The sequence below is a fragment of the Hemiscyllium ocellatum genome, chromosome 31, assembly GCF_020745735.1.
Source record: "Hemiscyllium ocellatum isolate sHemOce1 chromosome 31, sHemOce1.pat.X.cur, whole genome shotgun sequence".
In the NCBI taxonomy this organism is placed as follows: domain Eukaryota; kingdom Metazoa; phylum Chordata; class Chondrichthyes; order Orectolobiformes; family Hemiscylliidae; genus Hemiscyllium; species Hemiscyllium ocellatum.
In genome coordinates this window covers 1,383,396-1,401,680 of record NC_083431.1, presented here as the reverse complement: position 1 = coordinate 1,401,680, position 18,285 = coordinate 1,383,396, and the positions used below count along the sequence as shown (strand labels likewise).

The following is an 18,285-nucleotide window of genomic DNA, read 5'->3' as shown; positions in this document are numbered from 1 at the left end:
AGTGACAGGGCAGTTGTTACTGGGGACTTCAACTTCCCAAATATTGATTGGAATACTACAGTTCAAGTACTTTAGATGGGTCAGTTCTTGTCCAATGTGTGCAGGAAGGTTTCCTGACACAGTATGTAGACAGGCCAACAAGGGGTGAGGCCACATTAGATTTGGTACTGGGTAGTGAACCCGGCCAGGTGTTAGATTTGGAGGTGGGCAAGCACTTTGGTGACAGTGACCACAATTCAGTTATGTTTACTTCAATGATGGAAAGGGATAGGTATACACCGGACAGCAAGAACTACAGCTGGGTGAAAGTCAATTACGATGCGATTCGGATGTGTAGGATGGGGAAGGAAACTGCAGGGGATGGGCACAATAGAAATGTGGAGCTTATTCAGGGAACAGCCACTGTGTGTCGTGACAAGTATATACTTGTCGAGTGCAGGAGCCGTGGTTTACTAAGTTTAATCTCTTGTTAAGATGAAGGTGGCTTATGTTAGGATGAGATGTGAAAGCTCAGTTAGGGCCCTTGAGAGTTATAAGGTAGCCAAGTAGGACCTAAAGAGAGAGCTAAGAAGAGCGAAGAGGGGAAATGAGAAGTTATTGGTGGATAGGATCAAAAAAACCCCAAAGCTTTCTATAGGTACATAAGGGATAAAAGAATGACTAGAGAAAGACTACAGCAAATCAAAGACAGTAGCGGAAAGTTGTGCGTGGAGTCAGAGGAGATAGGGGAAGCACTAAATGAATATTTATCGTCAGTATTCACACTGGAAAAAGGCAATGTTGTTGAGGAGAATACTGACAAACAAATTACTAGATTAGATGGGATTGAGGTTCACAATGAGGTGCTAGAAATTCTGGAAAGTGTGAAAATAGATAAATTCCCTGGGCTGGATGGGATTTATCCTAGGATTCTTGGGTAGGCAGGGAGGAGATTGCCAAGCCTTTGGCTTTAATTTTTATGTCATCGTTGTCTACAGGAGTAGTGCCAGAAGACTGGAGGATAGCAAATGTTGTTCCCTTGTTCAAGAAGGTGAGTAGAGATAACCCTGGTAATTTATGGGAAATGTTCATCCTGGAGTTCAGTTACTAGTGGTGTACCGCAAGGATCTGTTTTGGGTCCACTGCTTTTGTCATTTTTATAAACTACCTGGAGGAGGGTGTAGATGGATGGGTTAGTAAATTTGCAGATGAGTCTAAGGTTGCTACAGTTATGGATAGTACTAAAGGATGTCACAGGTTACAAAGGGACAGAGATAAGCTCCAGAGCTGGGCTGAGAGGTAGCAAATGGAGTTTAATGCAGAAAAGTGGAAGGAGTAACAGCAATGCAGAGTACTGGGCTAATGGTAAGATTCTTGGCAGTGTAGATGAGCAGAGAGAGCTCGGTGTCATGTACATAGATCTCTGAAAGTTGCCACCCAGGTTGACAGGGTTGTTAAGAAGGCATACGGTGTGTCAGCTCTTATTGATAGGGGGATTGAGTTTCAGAGCCATGAGGTCATGTTGCAGCTGTACAAAACTCTAGTGCGGCCACGCTTAAAACATTACATGCAGTTCTGATCAACCCTCATTATAGGAAGGATGTAGAAGCTTTGGAAAAGGTTCAGAGGAGATTTACTAGGATGTTGCCTGGTCTGGAGGGAAGGTCTTATGAGGAAAGCTTGAGGGACTTGAGGCTGTTTTTGTTAGAGAGAAGGTCGAGAGGTGACTTAATTGAGGCAAATAAGATAATCAGAGAGTTAAATAGGGTGGACAGGGAGAGCCTTTTCCCTCTGATGGTAATGGCCAGCATGAAGGGGCATAGCTTCAAATTGAGGGGTGATAGATATAGGACAGGTGTCAGAGGTAGTTTCTTTAGTCAGGGAGTGATAGGGGCATGGAACGCACTGCCTAGTAGATTCGCCCACTTTACGGTCATTTAAATGGTCATTGGATTGGCATATGGATGAGAATGGAATAGTGTCGGTTAGTTGGGGTTTTAGATTAGATTAGACTTACAGTGTGGAAACAGGCCCTTCGGCCCAACAAGTCCACACCGACCCGCCGAAGCGCAACCCACCCATACCCCTACATTTACCCCTTACCTAACACTATGGGCAATTTAGCTTGGCCAATTCACCTGACCCGCACATCTTTGCAACTGTGGGAGGAAACCGGAGCACCCGGAGGAAACCCACGCAGACACGGGGAGAACGTGCAAACTCCACACAGTCAGTCGCCTGAGTCGGGAATTGAACCCGGGTCTACAGGCGCTGTGAGGCAGCAGTGCTAACCACTGTGCCACCGTGCAGACTGGTTTCACAGGGAGACGCAACATCAAGGGCCAACGGGCTTATACTACGCTGTAATGTTCTGTTGTATGAAATAGTTTTCAAGTACATCTGGTTGGCATGGACGAGTTGAACTGAAGGGTCTGTTTCCATGCTGTACATCTCTATGACTCTGACTATGACAAGCATCAAACTGGCTGCCAGATTGAAATAAAGCATTCAATGCACAGGGGACATATGATTATTGTAACTTCTCATTTTAAATTGTGATTATGTGCCTGAAAATCACAATATGAAGTGAATCAACTTTAAATGAATCATTGTTTCCCAGAGGAATCAACATTGAAGTCAGAGTTAGGTTCCTTTGAACATTCTGCACCAGAAAAGAAAAATGAAGAGTAGAAGTAATATACTGCAGGTGGATCCCAAGTTAAGATAACTTGCAAACTAAAATATGACTACAAAAGAAACACAAAGCAATATTTTTGAAAATTTATAAACTCATTTCACTCTACAGTACAGTTAGATTGACCAGGCTCCACCTGCTGGTAGAGAGTGATCAGCACAGGGAAAAGCTTAAGTCAGTATTTGCACTGACTGACACCTGCCGCTAAAAGGAGCTCAGGATCGCATTATGAATTCAGCGAAGTGAGGACCTGAGTCAATAGCAACAGAAGAACTGAAGAGTCTTAGAGCATGGAAACAGACCCTTTGGTCCAACCAGTCCATGTCAAACATAATCCCAAACTAAGTTAATCCCACCTGCCTGCTCCTAGCCCATACCCATTCACATCTTTCCTGTTCATGCGCTTGTCTCAGTGCCTTGTAAACATTGTAACCCTGCCCACATCCAACACTTCCCTCAGGAAGTTCATTCCACACACAAACCACCCTCTGTGTAAAAAATTTGCCCCTCATGTTTTTAAATCTCTCTCCTCTCAGTTTAAAAATCTATCTGCCCCCTAGTCTTGAAATCCCCCATCCTAGGGAAAAGAAAACACCTACCATTAATTCTTCAAGATTTATAAAGTCATGAGGGGTATAGATAAAATCTCCTCTCAACCTCCTATGCCCAAGTGAAAAAAGTCCCATTCTATCCAGCCTTTCTTTATAACTCAAACCCTCCATACCCAGCAACATCCTGATAAATCTCTTCTGCACCCTATCCAGCTTAATAATATCCTTCCTACAATAGGTCAACCTGGATATAGTATTCCAGAAGAGGCCACACCAATGTCCTGTATATCCTCAACATTACATCCCAACTCCAATATGCGAAGGACTGAGCAATGAGGGCAAGTGTGTTAAGCGCCTTTTTAACCACCCTGTCTATATGTGATGTAAACTTCAAAGCATTAGATACCTGAACCCCTAGGTTCCTCTGTTCTTTAATATTACCCATGGGGTAGAGGAACACTGGGAAGGACATGGGACAGACCAACGGGAGGGAAATTGAGCCAAGGCACATCAACATTGCGTAGCAAAGCTGAGGAGATGAGAAGAGACATGAAGTTGGGGTACTGTGCTGGTAAAATGAGGCTGGGTTAGCAAGATGAGAGACGAAGCCGTGTTGCGGGGTGGGGGTGGGGGGCGCAAAACCATGGCCTGGGGAAGGCAAGGGATGAGGAGAAACAAAGCTCAGAATTAATGCCAGGAGAGAGGCTAGAACAAGAGACAGGTCTGGCAGAGGCAATGCCAAAAGCAAGGGCAAAGGCAGAAGCTCTGGAGGGAGGTCCCTGAGTAGGCAAGCCATAGAAGTCTGGCAAATGATGTTAAAGTGAAGCTAACAATATGAAACAGTTACTCTGACACTATGTTAACAATGTTAAAATGAAACAGTGCATGTGAGTCAGTGTTGAGGGGGGACTTGCTATATATCAGCTCAGAAAATGTTTTGATCATAGGTGGCACAGTGGTTAGCACTGCTGCTTCACAGCGCCAGAGACCCGGGTTCAATTCCTGCCTCAGGCGACTGACTGTGTGGAGTTTGTACGTTCTCCCCATGTCTGCGTGGGTTTCCTCCGGGTGCTCCGGTTTCCTCCCACAAGTCCAAAGATGTGCGGGTCAGGTGAACTGGCCATGCTAAATTGCCCGTAGTGTTAGGTAAGGGGTAAATGTAGGGGTATGCGTGGGTTCCGCTTCGGCGGGTCGGTGTGGACTTGTTGGGCCGAAGGGCCTGTTTCCACACTGTAAGTAATCTAATCTAATCTTTTATTTCACTCTAGTTATCCTTCTAAGACATCTTGCCTGATACGGTCTTAGGAAAGCTTACTCTTTCAAGTAGAAGAGATTACTCAAAAAGGGAGCAAGGATACTTGATGAGCTAACTTTTCTGGATGAAATCCGCCCGTGAATAAGCATGACATTTTCCTTTTGTCAGAACATTCCTTGTCTTAGTATAATTGTTGCATGCTTTCAGGGGAAAGGCCACAATCCTTCAAATGCAGGACAAATCGCTTCCTGAACTCATTGCTACCCTTTTCCCAAAGAATGCTAACCAGAGTAGATGTATGGACTCACTGGCTATCTTAATTACACGTTTAAGTGCATATTTTAACTGAAGTTATGAATTACTTGAGGACATAAATCTGTTTATTATTATGGTTTACATGTCAGTTTTTTTTAAAACAAATCAGGAATGTCCCCCAAAAGAATTCCTGCAATGTACAATAAAGTGCAAAGGGAAAGTGAAAAGACATACTGGATATTTCTTGGAGGAAACAATGTGAGTGGTATCGAATGGCTGGCCATCTGCTGCACAAAAGCTACACATGAACAAGGAGAAAGTGATGACTACAAATGCTGGAGATCAGAGTCGAAAAGCATGGTATTGGAAAAGCACAGCAGGTCAGGAATTCCTGAAGAAGGCTTATGCCCGAAACTTTGATTCCCCCACTCCTTGGATGCTGCCTGATCTGCTGTGCTTTTCCAGCACCACAGTCTGACACGTGAACAAGAAGAGTAGGCCACTCGTCCCTTTGAGACTGCTCCACCATATTTAAATGTACAGGTCTTGTTACATTTGAACATGGACTGCTTCAGCAGGACACTCTTCCTGGTTTGCTTCACAGGGATGGTCACCTCAACCAATGATGTCCCATCCTAACCATGGTTTAGGAATTAGTACCTGAGTGATTTGAGACACTTTACTGCACTTGAACATCAGCATCCAGAGACAAAACTGGAAGGGAAAAAGTGTGCCCTGTTGTTTGATTTCAAATCCTTACCAATATATTGTCATTCCTTCGTAAAACAGAATACATGAAGGCTGGGCATGAGCAGTAAAGGCAGTAGCTGAGGCAATAATATACTTGACCAGAGCTTCCTTCAACCTACAGATCAAAACAAAATTAATTAATTTAGATTCAAACAAAACAAACCAGATAGCAGCCCATCAGAAAATGCAAAGTCAGTGTCCCACACTGGAATTGTTTGAGGAGGATGGGGGATAATATTGATCTTAGCAATATTATCTGAACTGGAAAATTTGCTAATATAACCACGGGTATGATCTAAACTTTTTCCGACTGTGCACACAGAATCCTCGCTTTGTGATCAGCACAAACAGTATCTGACTCCAACAACCCCTCCTTGGTGGGTTATTATTACAAATTGAAACTCAAACTAATAAGTGACAAACAGAAAAATGATGTCACAATTTAAAGTTGGGTGGTGCTGGCCAATGCATAAACAATGTGTTAGCATTAAGCCCCATACTGACCATCAGGACATACATCCAGAGCCAGACCCAATGTGGGGACACACAAACTGTACATTCAGTCACAGATCCAGTGTGGGAACATACAGACCGTATCCTCAACTGATACTATAAAGTAAAAATACAATGAACATTCTAACAATTCACTGACCCTTCAGCTTTGCTCGAAGCAGTGTTCGAATAATTCAAATGACAGAAGAATTTTGGCTATTAACGGAGAAAACCAACTTAAACTAAATATTCCTGTAAGGCCACTTCTATTTCTAATAAACTGTGTTTTCCATGCTTATGAAACTTTCCTTCCACAAAAGAAATTGATGTTATTTCCAGCTAGGGAGATTACACAACTCCCACATTTAACCTGGCCCGAGTGCTGATACCGTCAATTCAATTCAAATCAAATCATTACATTGCAGCATAGACATGCTGTTCAGTCGTCACTCTACTTACGGGATTAGATATAAAGTAACCTCTCTACAATGTCCACATCAAACACTTCCAGGACAGGGACAGCATGGGGTTAAACACAGACGAAAGCCTCCCCATACTGTTCCTATCAAACACTCTTGGGACAAGGGCAACACAGATTAGATACAGATTAAAGCTCACCCAATAGTGTCCTCATCAAATACACCTAACACAGGTACAGCATGGGATTCAACATAGATTATAGATTCTGTTGCAGCTTTACAATTAGGTTTCACTGAAACAGCTTTGCTAAATTTCATTTACTTAGTCTGCCTTGGTCAGTTTATATTTACCTTTCAATGAAATGACTGAAACAAATTTAAATTTCATGAGTTGGACAGAGAGCGCTCTGGAGCAGGTTCTGTGTCAATGCAACATAGCAAGGGGCAACACGTCATTGAGCCCAAAATCACATCTAATTTCAGAGAAATTTTCACTGCAGCCTCAGTTTTCAAGGCGATGGAATATTTTGCAGTGGCTGGACTGGGCAAGACATCCCATCTAACGCTCACTACCCTTTGTTGGAAACAGAAACCAAATCCCTGTTGCTGGACACTGTGCCTCTCACAGCCCCTCAGTGGGCAATGATCTTTTCCATCTCTGAGCATGGACACAAACGAAAGATTAAACCAAGTTAGTTAATTATGACAATGCATTTCTCAATGCTACACATGGGGAAAATCAGAACCATCAAACGAGGATCACAGTAGCAAGGCATTTGACCCACATACCAATTCTTTGACACCTCAAATATCTCAGCTAGAATTGACAAATAAAATAGTCAATGCTGGACTAATTTCATCCTTTAGGATGTATGACATTTGAAAGAACATTTAATAAAGCAGAAGGTGCCTGGTATTTAACAGGGGTAGAGAGTATAAGTGCAAAGAGTTTATGTTAACTCATACAAAACACTGATGAGCTTCAGCTAAAATGCATACAGTTCATACTTTAGGAAGGATGTAAAGGCACTGGAGAGAATGCAGAAAGATTCATGAGAATAGTTCCAGGGATGAGAAACTTAAGTTACAAAGAGAGATTGTAGAGAAGCTAAAGCTGTCTTCCTTCAAGAGAAGGCCAAGAAGAAATTCGTTGGATGTGTTCAAAGTGCCGAGGAGTCTGCTCAGACTGGACAGGATGAAACTGTCAGCATTGGGGCAGGGGTTGAGAACGGAGAGCAGAGATTTAAGGTGACTGGCAGAAGCAACAATGACAGCACAAGGAAAAACGTTTTCATAAAGTGAGTGGTTAAAATCTAGAGTGTGCTGCCTAACAGTGAGGTGAAGACAGGGATCAGATTATTATGTGAAAACAAATAAGGATAGGGGAAAATGGGGAAGAGAAACAATAAGTGATTATACCAGAGGGCCAGCATAGACAGAGGACTGAATGGTGGCTTTTGTGCTGATTATAAAAATCTAATTCCCTTTCGGATCTGCTGTCACCACCCTTTCAAAGAGAACATTCTAGAGTTTCAGTACAACATGGGTCACACATGAAATTATAAATCTGTGTGTGAAAAACAGAAAGCAAGAGTATTATTGAAATGATGATATATTGGGAAGTGTAGGTAGAGTTAGAGTCATACAGCATGAAAACAGACCCTTCAGTCCAACTTGCCCACGCCAATCACATTTCCTCAACTGAGCCAGTCTGTATTCGCCTTGATTTGCTCCATATCCCTCCAAACCTTTATTCATGCACCTGCCCAATTGTCTTTTAAATGCTGTAATTGTACCAACTCCACCACTTCCTCTGGCAGCTCATTCCATATATGAACCACCTGTATGTGAAAAAGTTATCTGTTAGGTCCCTTTTAAAGCTTTCCCCTCTCACCTTAGCCCTATGACCCCTTAGTTTTGCACTCTCCTGCCTTGGGTAAAAGACCTTGGCTGTTCATCTCACCTCTGTCCTCCATGACTTTATAATCTTTATAAGGTCACCCCTAAACTCCAACGAAGAAGAATCCCTGCCTATCTAGCTTCTCCTTATAACTCAAACCCTCTCGTCTTAGTAACAGCCTTGTAAATCTTTTCTTTCCAGTTTAATAACATCCTTCCTATAGCAGGCATGGTTTTGAATACCAGTTGAAGAAGTCATTGAGATGGCGGCAGAATAGGGCTCCCGAGCCAGGGCTCGTCCCCGCTTTCTGTTTGTTTTCCTTTACTTACCACTTGTCCTGAGCTCAGACAGCTTTGGAGGAGGCGAGTGATCCTAGCGTGGACCTTATGGTAGCAGTGAGCTCAGAGTGGACTCAAGAGAGCTCTTCCTTACTTTTTGAGCATGAGGCCTGGCATCAGATTCAGTGGCCACTAGATTGGTGCAGGCATTGTCGGTGAGGTAGACCCTGTGGCAAAAGGTGATGCCTGAGGATCAGTGACTTTGGCACTGGTTGGGTCTGGCAAAGGCATCATGGAGTGACATCAACGAGGCAACACTGATACTGGCAGGTCCGGTGTAGATTGCAACAACATGGTGGGGGAAATTGGTGATGAGCTAGCTCAGGACTCACGGACCCTCTTTATGCTATATTGCTTTCTTGTTTATAAGCTATTCAAAATGGTGCCAGACATGGTGAAGGTGGAAAAGCTTTACACTGTATTTTACTGGTTTTTTCCCACACTGTAAAATACAGGTGACAATAAAAATCATTTATTCAAGCTGATAGCCAGGTGCAGGAAGTAATGAGGAAGGCAAATGGTAAATTGGCCTTCATTGCAAGAAGATTTGAGTTTAGAAATAGGGATGTCTTCCTGTAGTCATACAGGACCCAGGTGAGCTCACATCTGGAGTACTGTATGCAGTTTTGGTCTCCCTACTTATGAAAGGATATATTTGCCATAGACAGAGTGCAGAGGAAGTTCACTAGGCAGATACTAGAAGGATGGGAGGGGATCTGATTGAAAAGTATAAGCATGATGAATTTATTTGAGTTCTTTGAGGCAGGAACAAACAGATCCAGGGAAATTCCAAGAGACAATGGATAAGGGACTACACATTTGGCTGCTTCATAAGGAAGAGCCCACGATGTTGGACATAGTCAATGAGCATGGCTAATGGATTGTCTAATAAAGTGATGACAGAGAATGGATTAAGTAGATACTTTCAGGATGGTAACCTGTAACTAACAGAGTACCACAGGGTGTGGCCACAATGAATTACAATACATATTAATGACATGGATGAAGGAAGTGAATTTTGCCAGGTTTGCTGGTGACACAAAAGTACGCAGATTGGCAAGTGTCGAGGATGATTCAAAGAATCTGTAGAGGGATACAGACAGGAGAAGTGAGTGGGCAAAACTTTGGCAAGTGGAATATAATGTAGGAAAATGTAAGGTTATGCACTTTGACAGGAAGAATAGAGGAGCTGAATATTATTTAAATGGAAAAAGACTGTAGAAAGCTACAGAACAAAAGAATTTGGAATCCTTGTGCATGAATCACAAAAAGCTAGCATCCACGTTCAGCACTGATTGGAAAAGTAACTGGAAAATTGGCCTTTATTTTAAAGGGAATGAAAGGGAGGGCTTGCTAAAGCTATATGTGGCATTACCCTGACCATAGGTGGTACACTGTGAACAGTTTTGATCCCCTCATCTGAACAAAGATATTATGGCACTGGATGCCTCCAAAGAAGATTCACAAGAGGCTGATCCTAGGTATGTAAGGATTTTCTTGGGAGGAGAGGTTGAGCAGAGTGGGCCTGTACTCATTGGAATTGAGGGGGAGTGATGGCCTAGTAGACTATTAATCCAGAAACTCAGCTAATGTTCTGAGGACCAGATGATGGAATTTGAATTAAATTAATACATCTAGAATTAAGAATCTGTTGATGACTGTCGAATGGCAGAAAAACACATTTGGTTCACTGATATCCTTCAGGGAAGGAAATCTGCCATCCTTATCTGGTTTGACTGACATGGCACTCCAGACCCACTGCAATGGCTCGGTAGCAGCACTATTGATCAAATTGGTCAGGTACTAAAGGACATCACTGCTATACTGGGTCTGGGACTAACAAGAGGAAAAGACATACTTGATCTTATCCATACCAATTTGCCAGGTGCAGATGCACATATCTGTGGCAGTATTGGGAAAAGTGACCCCCGCACAGGCCTTATGGAGACAAAATCCCACCTTCACATTGAGAATAACCTCCATCGTGTTGTGTGGCACTGTCACTGCGCTAAATGGGACAAGACTTTGTACAGATCTAGCAATTCAAGACTGGGCATCAATGAGGTGCTATGGGCCATTAACAGCAGCAGAATTGTGGTCCAGCACAATCAATAACCTCATGGCAGCCAAACATATCTCCCCACTCAGCCATTACCATCTAACCAGGAAATCAACCCTGATTCAATGGACAGTGCAGGAGGACATGCCAGGAGCAGCACCAGGCAGATATGAAGATGAGGTGCCAACCTGTTTAAGTTACCAAAAGGAACTATTTGCATGTCAAACAGCATAAGCAGGAAGTGATAGACAGAGCTAAGCAATTCCACAACCAATAGATCAGATCTAAGTTCTGCAGTCCTGCTACATTTAGTCATGAATGTTGATGGACAACTAAAGAACTAGAGGAGGAGGCTGTAGGGAATCTGATCTAATCTCATCGAGACATATAAGATAATCCGAGGGTTATATCGGGAGGACAGTGACATCTTTTTCCTCAGATAGTGATGGTCAGCACAAGGAGACATAGTTTTAAATTGAGGGGTGATCAGATATAGGACAGATGTCAGAGGTAGTTTTCTTACTTAGAGAGTAGAGGCTTGGAACGCACTGCCTGCAACAGTTGTAGACTTGTCAACTTTACTAGCATTTAAATGGTAATTGGATAGGCATATGGATGAGAATTGAATAGTGTAGGTTAGATGGGCTTCAGGTTGGTTTCACACAGGTCGGCACAACATCGAGGGCCAAAGGACCTGTACTGCGCTGTAATGCGCTATGTTCTATGAAAGCAACCAACATAATCAAAGACCCCTCCCACCCCGGCTATAGTCTCTTCCATCAGGCAAAAGTTTGAATATGTATATGAATAGATTCAAGAATGACTTCTTCCCTGCTAGTTATTGGACTTTTGAACTGACCTCTCAAATTTTAATTCTGATCACTCTGCCTGCACCTTCTCTGTGGCAAGAACATTGTCTGCTAAATTCTGTTGTGTGACACTAATGCACTTTGTATTGTACAGTCTGCCTGCATAGCATGCAAAATAACATTTTTCATTGTGTAAGAACCTAGGAAATAGGAGGAGTAGGCCACCTGACCCACCAAGCCGGCTCGGCCATTCAATAATATCATGGCTGATCTTCTCATGGACTCAGCCCCACTTACCTGCCCGCTTACCATAATCCTTAATTCCTTTGCTATCTTGGTACATGTGACAACAATCAATAAATCAATCAATGTCAGCCTCTTTCTGGGGTCCCCAGATTCACAGACACAAGTCTTCAATTAATTCAATTCACTCCTCATGATATCAAGAAATGGGTGGATACACTGGGTACTGCAAGGGCTATGGATCCTGATAATATTCTGACAACAGTACTGAAGACTTTTGCTCCAGAACTTGGCATTCCCCCAGCCAAACTCTTCCAGTTAAGTTACAACACTGGAATCTACCAGACAATGTGGAAAATTGCCCAGGTATATCCTACACAGGATATATTTACAACCTGGCCAATTACTGCCCCATCAGTCTACTGTCAATCATCAGTAAAGTGATGGAATGTGTCCTCAACAGTAGCACTGATCAGCAATAACCTGCTCAGTGATGCCTGGTTTGGATTCAGTCAGAGCCACTCAGCACATGATCGAGTTACAGCCTTGATTCAAACATGGACAAAGAGCTGAATTCCAGAGGTGAGGTAAAAGTTACCACCCTTGACATCAAGACTGCATTGAACTGAGTCTGGCATAAGAAGCCCTTGCAAAATTTTGGGGATGAAGCAGGAATGCTCGCTGATGACTGCACAACGTTCAGCATCATTCGTGAATCCTCAGATACTGAAGCTGTCTGTGTTCAATTGCAACAAGATCTGGACAATATCTCGGCTTGGGCTGACATGTGACAAGTTACGTTCATGGCGCACAAATACCAGAAAATGACAACCAATAAAAGACTATCTAACCCCTGCTCCTTGACACCCAATGGTGTTACTACCACTGAACCCTCCAATATCAACATTCTGGGGACTACCATCGACCATAAATTCAACTGGACTAGCCACATAAACACAGTGACTACAAGAGCAGGTTAGAGGATAGGTATACTGTGGAAAGTAACTCACCTCCTGCCTCCCCAAAGCCTGTATGGGTGTGACTCTTTCAAAAAAAAACTCAAGAAGCAGATGCAATTTAATGTGGATAAATGTATGGCTATCCACTTTGGTGGCAAGAACAGGAAGGCAGATTACTACCTAAATGGAGTCAATTTAGGTAAAGGGGCAGTACAGAGAGATCTGGGTGTTCTTGTATACCAGTCAATGAAGGCAAGCATGCAGGTACAGCAGGTAGTGAAGAAAGCTAATAGCATGCTGGCCTTCATAACAAGAGGGATTGAGTATAGAAGCAAAGAGGTTCTTCTGCAGCTGTACAGGGCCCTGGTGAGACTGCACCTAGAATATTGTGTGCAGTTCTGGTCTCCAAATTTGAGGAAAGACATTTTGGCTATTGAGGGAGTGCAGCGTAGGTTCATGAGGTCAATTCCTGGAATGGCGGGACTATCTTATGTTGAAAGCTTGGGGCGACTAGGCTTGTATACCCTTGAGTTTAGAAGACTGAGAGGGGATCTGATTGAGACGTATAAGATTATTAAAGGATTGGACACTCTGGAGGCAGGAAACATGTTTCCGCTGATGGGTGAGTCCCGAACCAGAGGACACAGCTTAAAAATATGGGGTAGGCCATTTAGGACAGAGATGAGGAGAAACTTCTTCACCCAGAGAGTGGTGGGTGAGTGGAATGTTCTGCCCTAGAAGGCAGTGGAGGCCCAGTCTCTGGATTCGTTTAAGAAAGAGTTGGATAGAGCTCTCAAGGAATGGAATCAAGGGTAATAAGGCAGAGATAATAAGAGATAAGGCAGGAACAGGATACTGATTGAGGATGATCAGCCATGATCATAATGAATGGTGGTGCAGGCTCGAAGGGCAGAATGGCCTACTCCTGCACCTATTGTCTAATTGACACCATCCAGGACAAAGCAGTCTGCTTGATTGGTACTATATCCACTAGTGTCCATTCCCTCCACCACGAATCAGTAGCAGCAGTGTGTAATATCGACAAGATACACTGCAGAAATTCACCAAGGCTCCTTAGACTGCATCTTTCAAACCCATGACCACTTCTATCTAGAAGGACAAGGGTAGCAGGTACCTGGGAACACCATCACTTGTAAGTTATAAAGTCACTCCAAGTCACTCACCATTCTGACATGGAACTATATCACCATTCCTTCACTGCTACTCAGTCAAGATCCTGGAATTGCCTCCCTAAGGGCATTGTGGCTTAATCTCTAACACAAGGACTGTAGTGGTTTAAGAAGGCAGCTCACGACTACCTTCTCAAGGGCAACTAGGGATGGCAATAAATGCTGTCCAGCCATGAATAAACAAAATTTAGAAAAAGGAGGAAAAGTGTTATTCAAACTTCGAGGACTTGACAGGGTCAATGCAGAGGGTAGATTTCCCTTCACAAAGACTCTACAACTGAGGGCATTAAAAAAAAAATTCATTCATGGGATGGGTGTGTTGCTGGCTATGCCAGCATTTATTGCCCACCGGTAATTACCCAGGGCAGTTAAGTCAAATACATTGTCCGGTGCCACATATTGACCATACCAGGTAAGGGTGCCAGTTTTCCTCCCTCAAGGAGATTAATGAGCCAGCTGGGTTCTGACAATCAACAATGGATGGTCATCATTAGATTCTTAATTCCAGATTTTTGTTGATTTCAAATTCCATCATCTGCTATGCTAGGATTCAAACCCATGTCCCCAGAACATTTCCTGGATTAACAGTCCAGTGATAATACCACGGGGCCATCACCCCATCCCAATCCCCTCCGCATTATCTTAGTATAAGAAATCACCGAGATGAATTTCTTCTCTTATAGTGTAGTCAATCTATAGAATTCTTTGCCACAGATGTCTGTTATGTTGGATTGTTAAGTATATTCAAGGCTGAGATAGAATAATTTTTAATTAGTAAGGGAGTCAAGTGTTGTGGATTAAAGGCAGCAATGTGGAGTTGAGGGTCATCAGTCCAGCCATGATCTCACTGAATGATGGAGCAGGCCCAATGGGTTAAATGGTCCACTTCTGCTTCTGGAAGAAATGTTGACACAGGAACTAATGATGGAAAAAGACAACAGTAATTGCAGCAGATCAAAGAATCTTGATACATTTTTCCTCACACGGGGTGGGGTGGGGTGGAGGGAGGGGGAAGGAAGATGGCCCAGTGGTATTACTGCTGGAGTGTTAATCCAGAGACCCAGATAATGTTTTGGGGGTCTGGATTCAAATCCTGCCAAGGCAGATGGTGGAATATGAATTCAATAAAACAAAATCTGGAATTAAGAGCGCAACAATGGTCGTGAATCCATTGTTGATTGTTGGATCTGGTTCACTAATGTCCTTTAGGGAAGGAAGCTGCCATCCTTAACAGGTCTGACCTAAATGTGAGAGACTCTTAACTGCCCTCTTGGAAATTAGGGATGGGCAATTAATGCTGGTCTAGACAGCCACATCCTCATCCCATGAATGAATAAAGAAAAAACGTGTAGTGCAGAAAATAAAACTGTTCCACTAACTGGCACAGATGGTTTTTCTTCTTCCTCCAAGTGTGGAGAGATATTTAACTTTGTGGAGCATCACAGATTAATCCAATACTGATATCCCCCATTCTACACAGGCACTAATTGGGTGTCACTGTTTCTAATGCAATTGGAGTCAAAACAGGAATCTTACTGGAAAGTACAGTTAATGGGAAAATACACTGTCCTGAACATTACTGGATCATAAGGAAACCAAAATGATTGCACTCAAAATAAAACATTTATAAATGATAGAAATTTTAAAAAGCTATACCTGGTACAGTGACCTTCCACTGGGTGACTGGATGAGTGTAACTGAACGGCGATCCACCAGCTCTAAGGCATGCAAGGCAGCTGGGCCAAAGACAAACTTGAGTCTGGAGAAGAAATAACATTGAAGTCTAGCTTTTGAATTAACACTAAATTGATCACAATGCAGATGCTGATGGTAGTGGAAGCAGAGTCCGTGAATATTCTTAAGGCAAAGATAGAGATTCTTGTCAAGCAAGTTTGTGTCAGGAGTAAGCAGGTATATGAATATAAGGTTACAATCAGATCAGCCCTGACCTTAATAAATGAGGGAGTAGGCTCAAAGGGCTGGGTTGCCACTACTTTCTGCTAATAAATATATATAATTCATAAATAATAAAGAAACTTAATGCAGAATGAGGATACATAGTCCAACATGTTGTTGCCAGCTGGAAAAGAACTATTCCAGCCTGAGCTTCCTTTCCAGCTCTTGGTCTATAGCCCTGTAAGTTACAGCATGTAACTGAACCTTCAAGTTATTTTAAGCATTTATAAATCATTTTCTTTAAGAGGAAAGCATTTACTTTATCCTTGTTAATTCAGTCAATCTGCAGCTGATCATTTCCACATTTTAATTTTTGTTTTGTGATCTCTGATCACTTAATTGTGGCTGACTTCCTTTTAATTTCAAGAATCTGAATGCCATCTCAGAATTTATCCTTGCAAGAAAAGAAAACACGGCCTTGGCACCCCCGACAGGAAGAGCGCACTGTGATGGTATGCCTGATAGGACACTTGACAACAATATTACATCTGACAGGTGCAATGTACAGCACCAGTATACCCAACAAGAACACACTGTATCATTGTATTTCTCCTCTCGGGTAAACCAAAGCCCTGGTGTACTCGTCAGGGATACTAAACAAGACAAGCATAAGTACATTACAGCGCACACATATTTGACAGGAGGACAATATTGCTCTGATAGCCTTGACTGGAACAGCAGACAGCACCTGTATACCTGATAGACACATCATACCGCACTGTAACATGTTGTAACTTGAAGTATGCACTGTTCCACAAACCTTCATTATTGAACAAATCCCAGTCATGATTTAGGATGTCGGTTTTGGACTGGGGTGTACAAAGTCAAATATCACACAACACCAGGTAATAGTCCAACAGGTTTAATTAAACCTGCACATATTAAACCTGTTGGACTATAACCTGGAATTGAGAGATTTTAACTTCAAATCCCAGTGTCAGCACGATAGTGGCCAATTTGTCCAACTGACTACTAGTCCGGGTAAAAACACTTCACACCAGCTTTCATTAGTAACAGGGGAAAAAAAAATCAAGAGCAATAAAAATAAAGGGTTTCTAATCAATAAGCATAAAACTTAAACGACTACCCTTCAAAAATCCCAAATACACATGCAGAATTAAGAGAGAAAAATGACAAATGATTTAACAGAGATACTCTAGTCGGAAAATATAGATAATTCTGACAATCAAATGTCCAAGCCACAACTGGCAAGTTATTTTAGACACTTAGACCATGAGCTGTAGAAGTAGTAGACCATTTAATCCATCAAGTCTGCAATGAGATCACAGCTGATCTGATAACCATCCAATTTCCTGCCTTTTCCCTATAGTTCTCGATTCCTTGACTGATGAAAGATTTATTTATCTCAGCCTGGAAATACTTGCTGACCCAGCCTTGACATCCCTCTGTGGTAAAGAATTCTACAAATATACTGCTCTCACAGAAGGAATTCCTCTTCATCTCTGTTTTAAATATTCTGAGATCACACACTCTGGTCAAAGATGGACTCTATAAGGGGAAACAAACTTCCCACATCTGGCTTATTAAGTCCCCTAAGAATCTAACATACATCAACAGGATCATTTCTTATTCTTCTGAACTCCAACAAGTAAGGTACAAACTACTCAGCCTCTCCCCTCAAAAAGCCCCTCTATATCTGGAATCAGCATAGTGAACCTCCTGTAGACACCCTCCAATGGTAGTCTACCTATCCTTGGTCTGACTAGTGCCTTGTATAGTTTATGCAAGACTTAGTAAGTTTGAAGATTACAACAGGATCTGGACCAGATGGGCCAATGGGCTGAGAAGTGGCAGAAGGCATTTAATTTGGACAAATGCGAGGTGCTGCATTTTGGGAAAGCAAATCTTAGCAGGACTTATACATTTAATGGTAAGGACCTAGGGAGTGTTGCTGAACAAAGACTTTGGAGTGCAGGTTCATAGCTCCTTGAAAGTGGAGTTGCAGGTAGATAGGATAGTGAAGAAGGTTTTTGGTATGCTTTCCTTTCTTGGTCAGAGTATTGAGTACAGGAGTTGGGAGGTCATGTTGCGGCTGTACAGGACATTGGTTTAGACCACTGTTGGAATATTGCGTGCAATTCTGGTCTCCTTCTGATTGGAAAGATGTTGTGAAACTGGAAAGGGTTCAGAAAAGATTTACAAGGATGTTGCCAGGGTTGGAGGATTTGAGCTATAGGGAGAAGCTGAACAGGCTGGGGCTGTTTTCCCTGGAGTGTTGGAGTCTTAGGGGTGACCTTACAAAGGTTTACAAAATTATGAGGGGCATGGATAGGGTAAATAGGCAAAGACTTTTCCCTGGGGTCAGGGAGTCCAGAACTAGAGGGCATAGGTTTAGGGTGAGAGGGGAAAGATACGTTGTGGTTCTGTTCGCCGAGCTGGGAGTTTGTGTTGCAAACGTTTCGTCCCCTTTCTAG

The 18,285-nt window shown here is 42.7% G+C and overlaps 1 protein-coding gene across 3 annotated transcripts in view; it reads right to left on the bottom strand.

The window, feature by feature from the left end:
• Positions 1-18,285, bottom strand: part of zswim7 (zinc finger, SWIM-type containing 7) — a 152,569-nt gene that overhangs the window by 67,350 nt on the left and 66,934 nt on the right. For all 3 annotated transcript variants that reach the window (XM_060847903.1, XM_060847901.1, XM_060847902.1), the window contains exons 4-5: positions 15,551-15,653; positions 5,496-5,600 (exon numbers count right to left, since the gene is read on the bottom strand). In XM_060847903.1, coding sequence (XP_060703886.1) covers positions 5,496-5,600; positions 15,551-15,653 — 208 coding nt within the window. The remainder of the gene's footprint in view (positions 1-5,495; positions 5,601-15,550; positions 15,654-18,285) is intronic.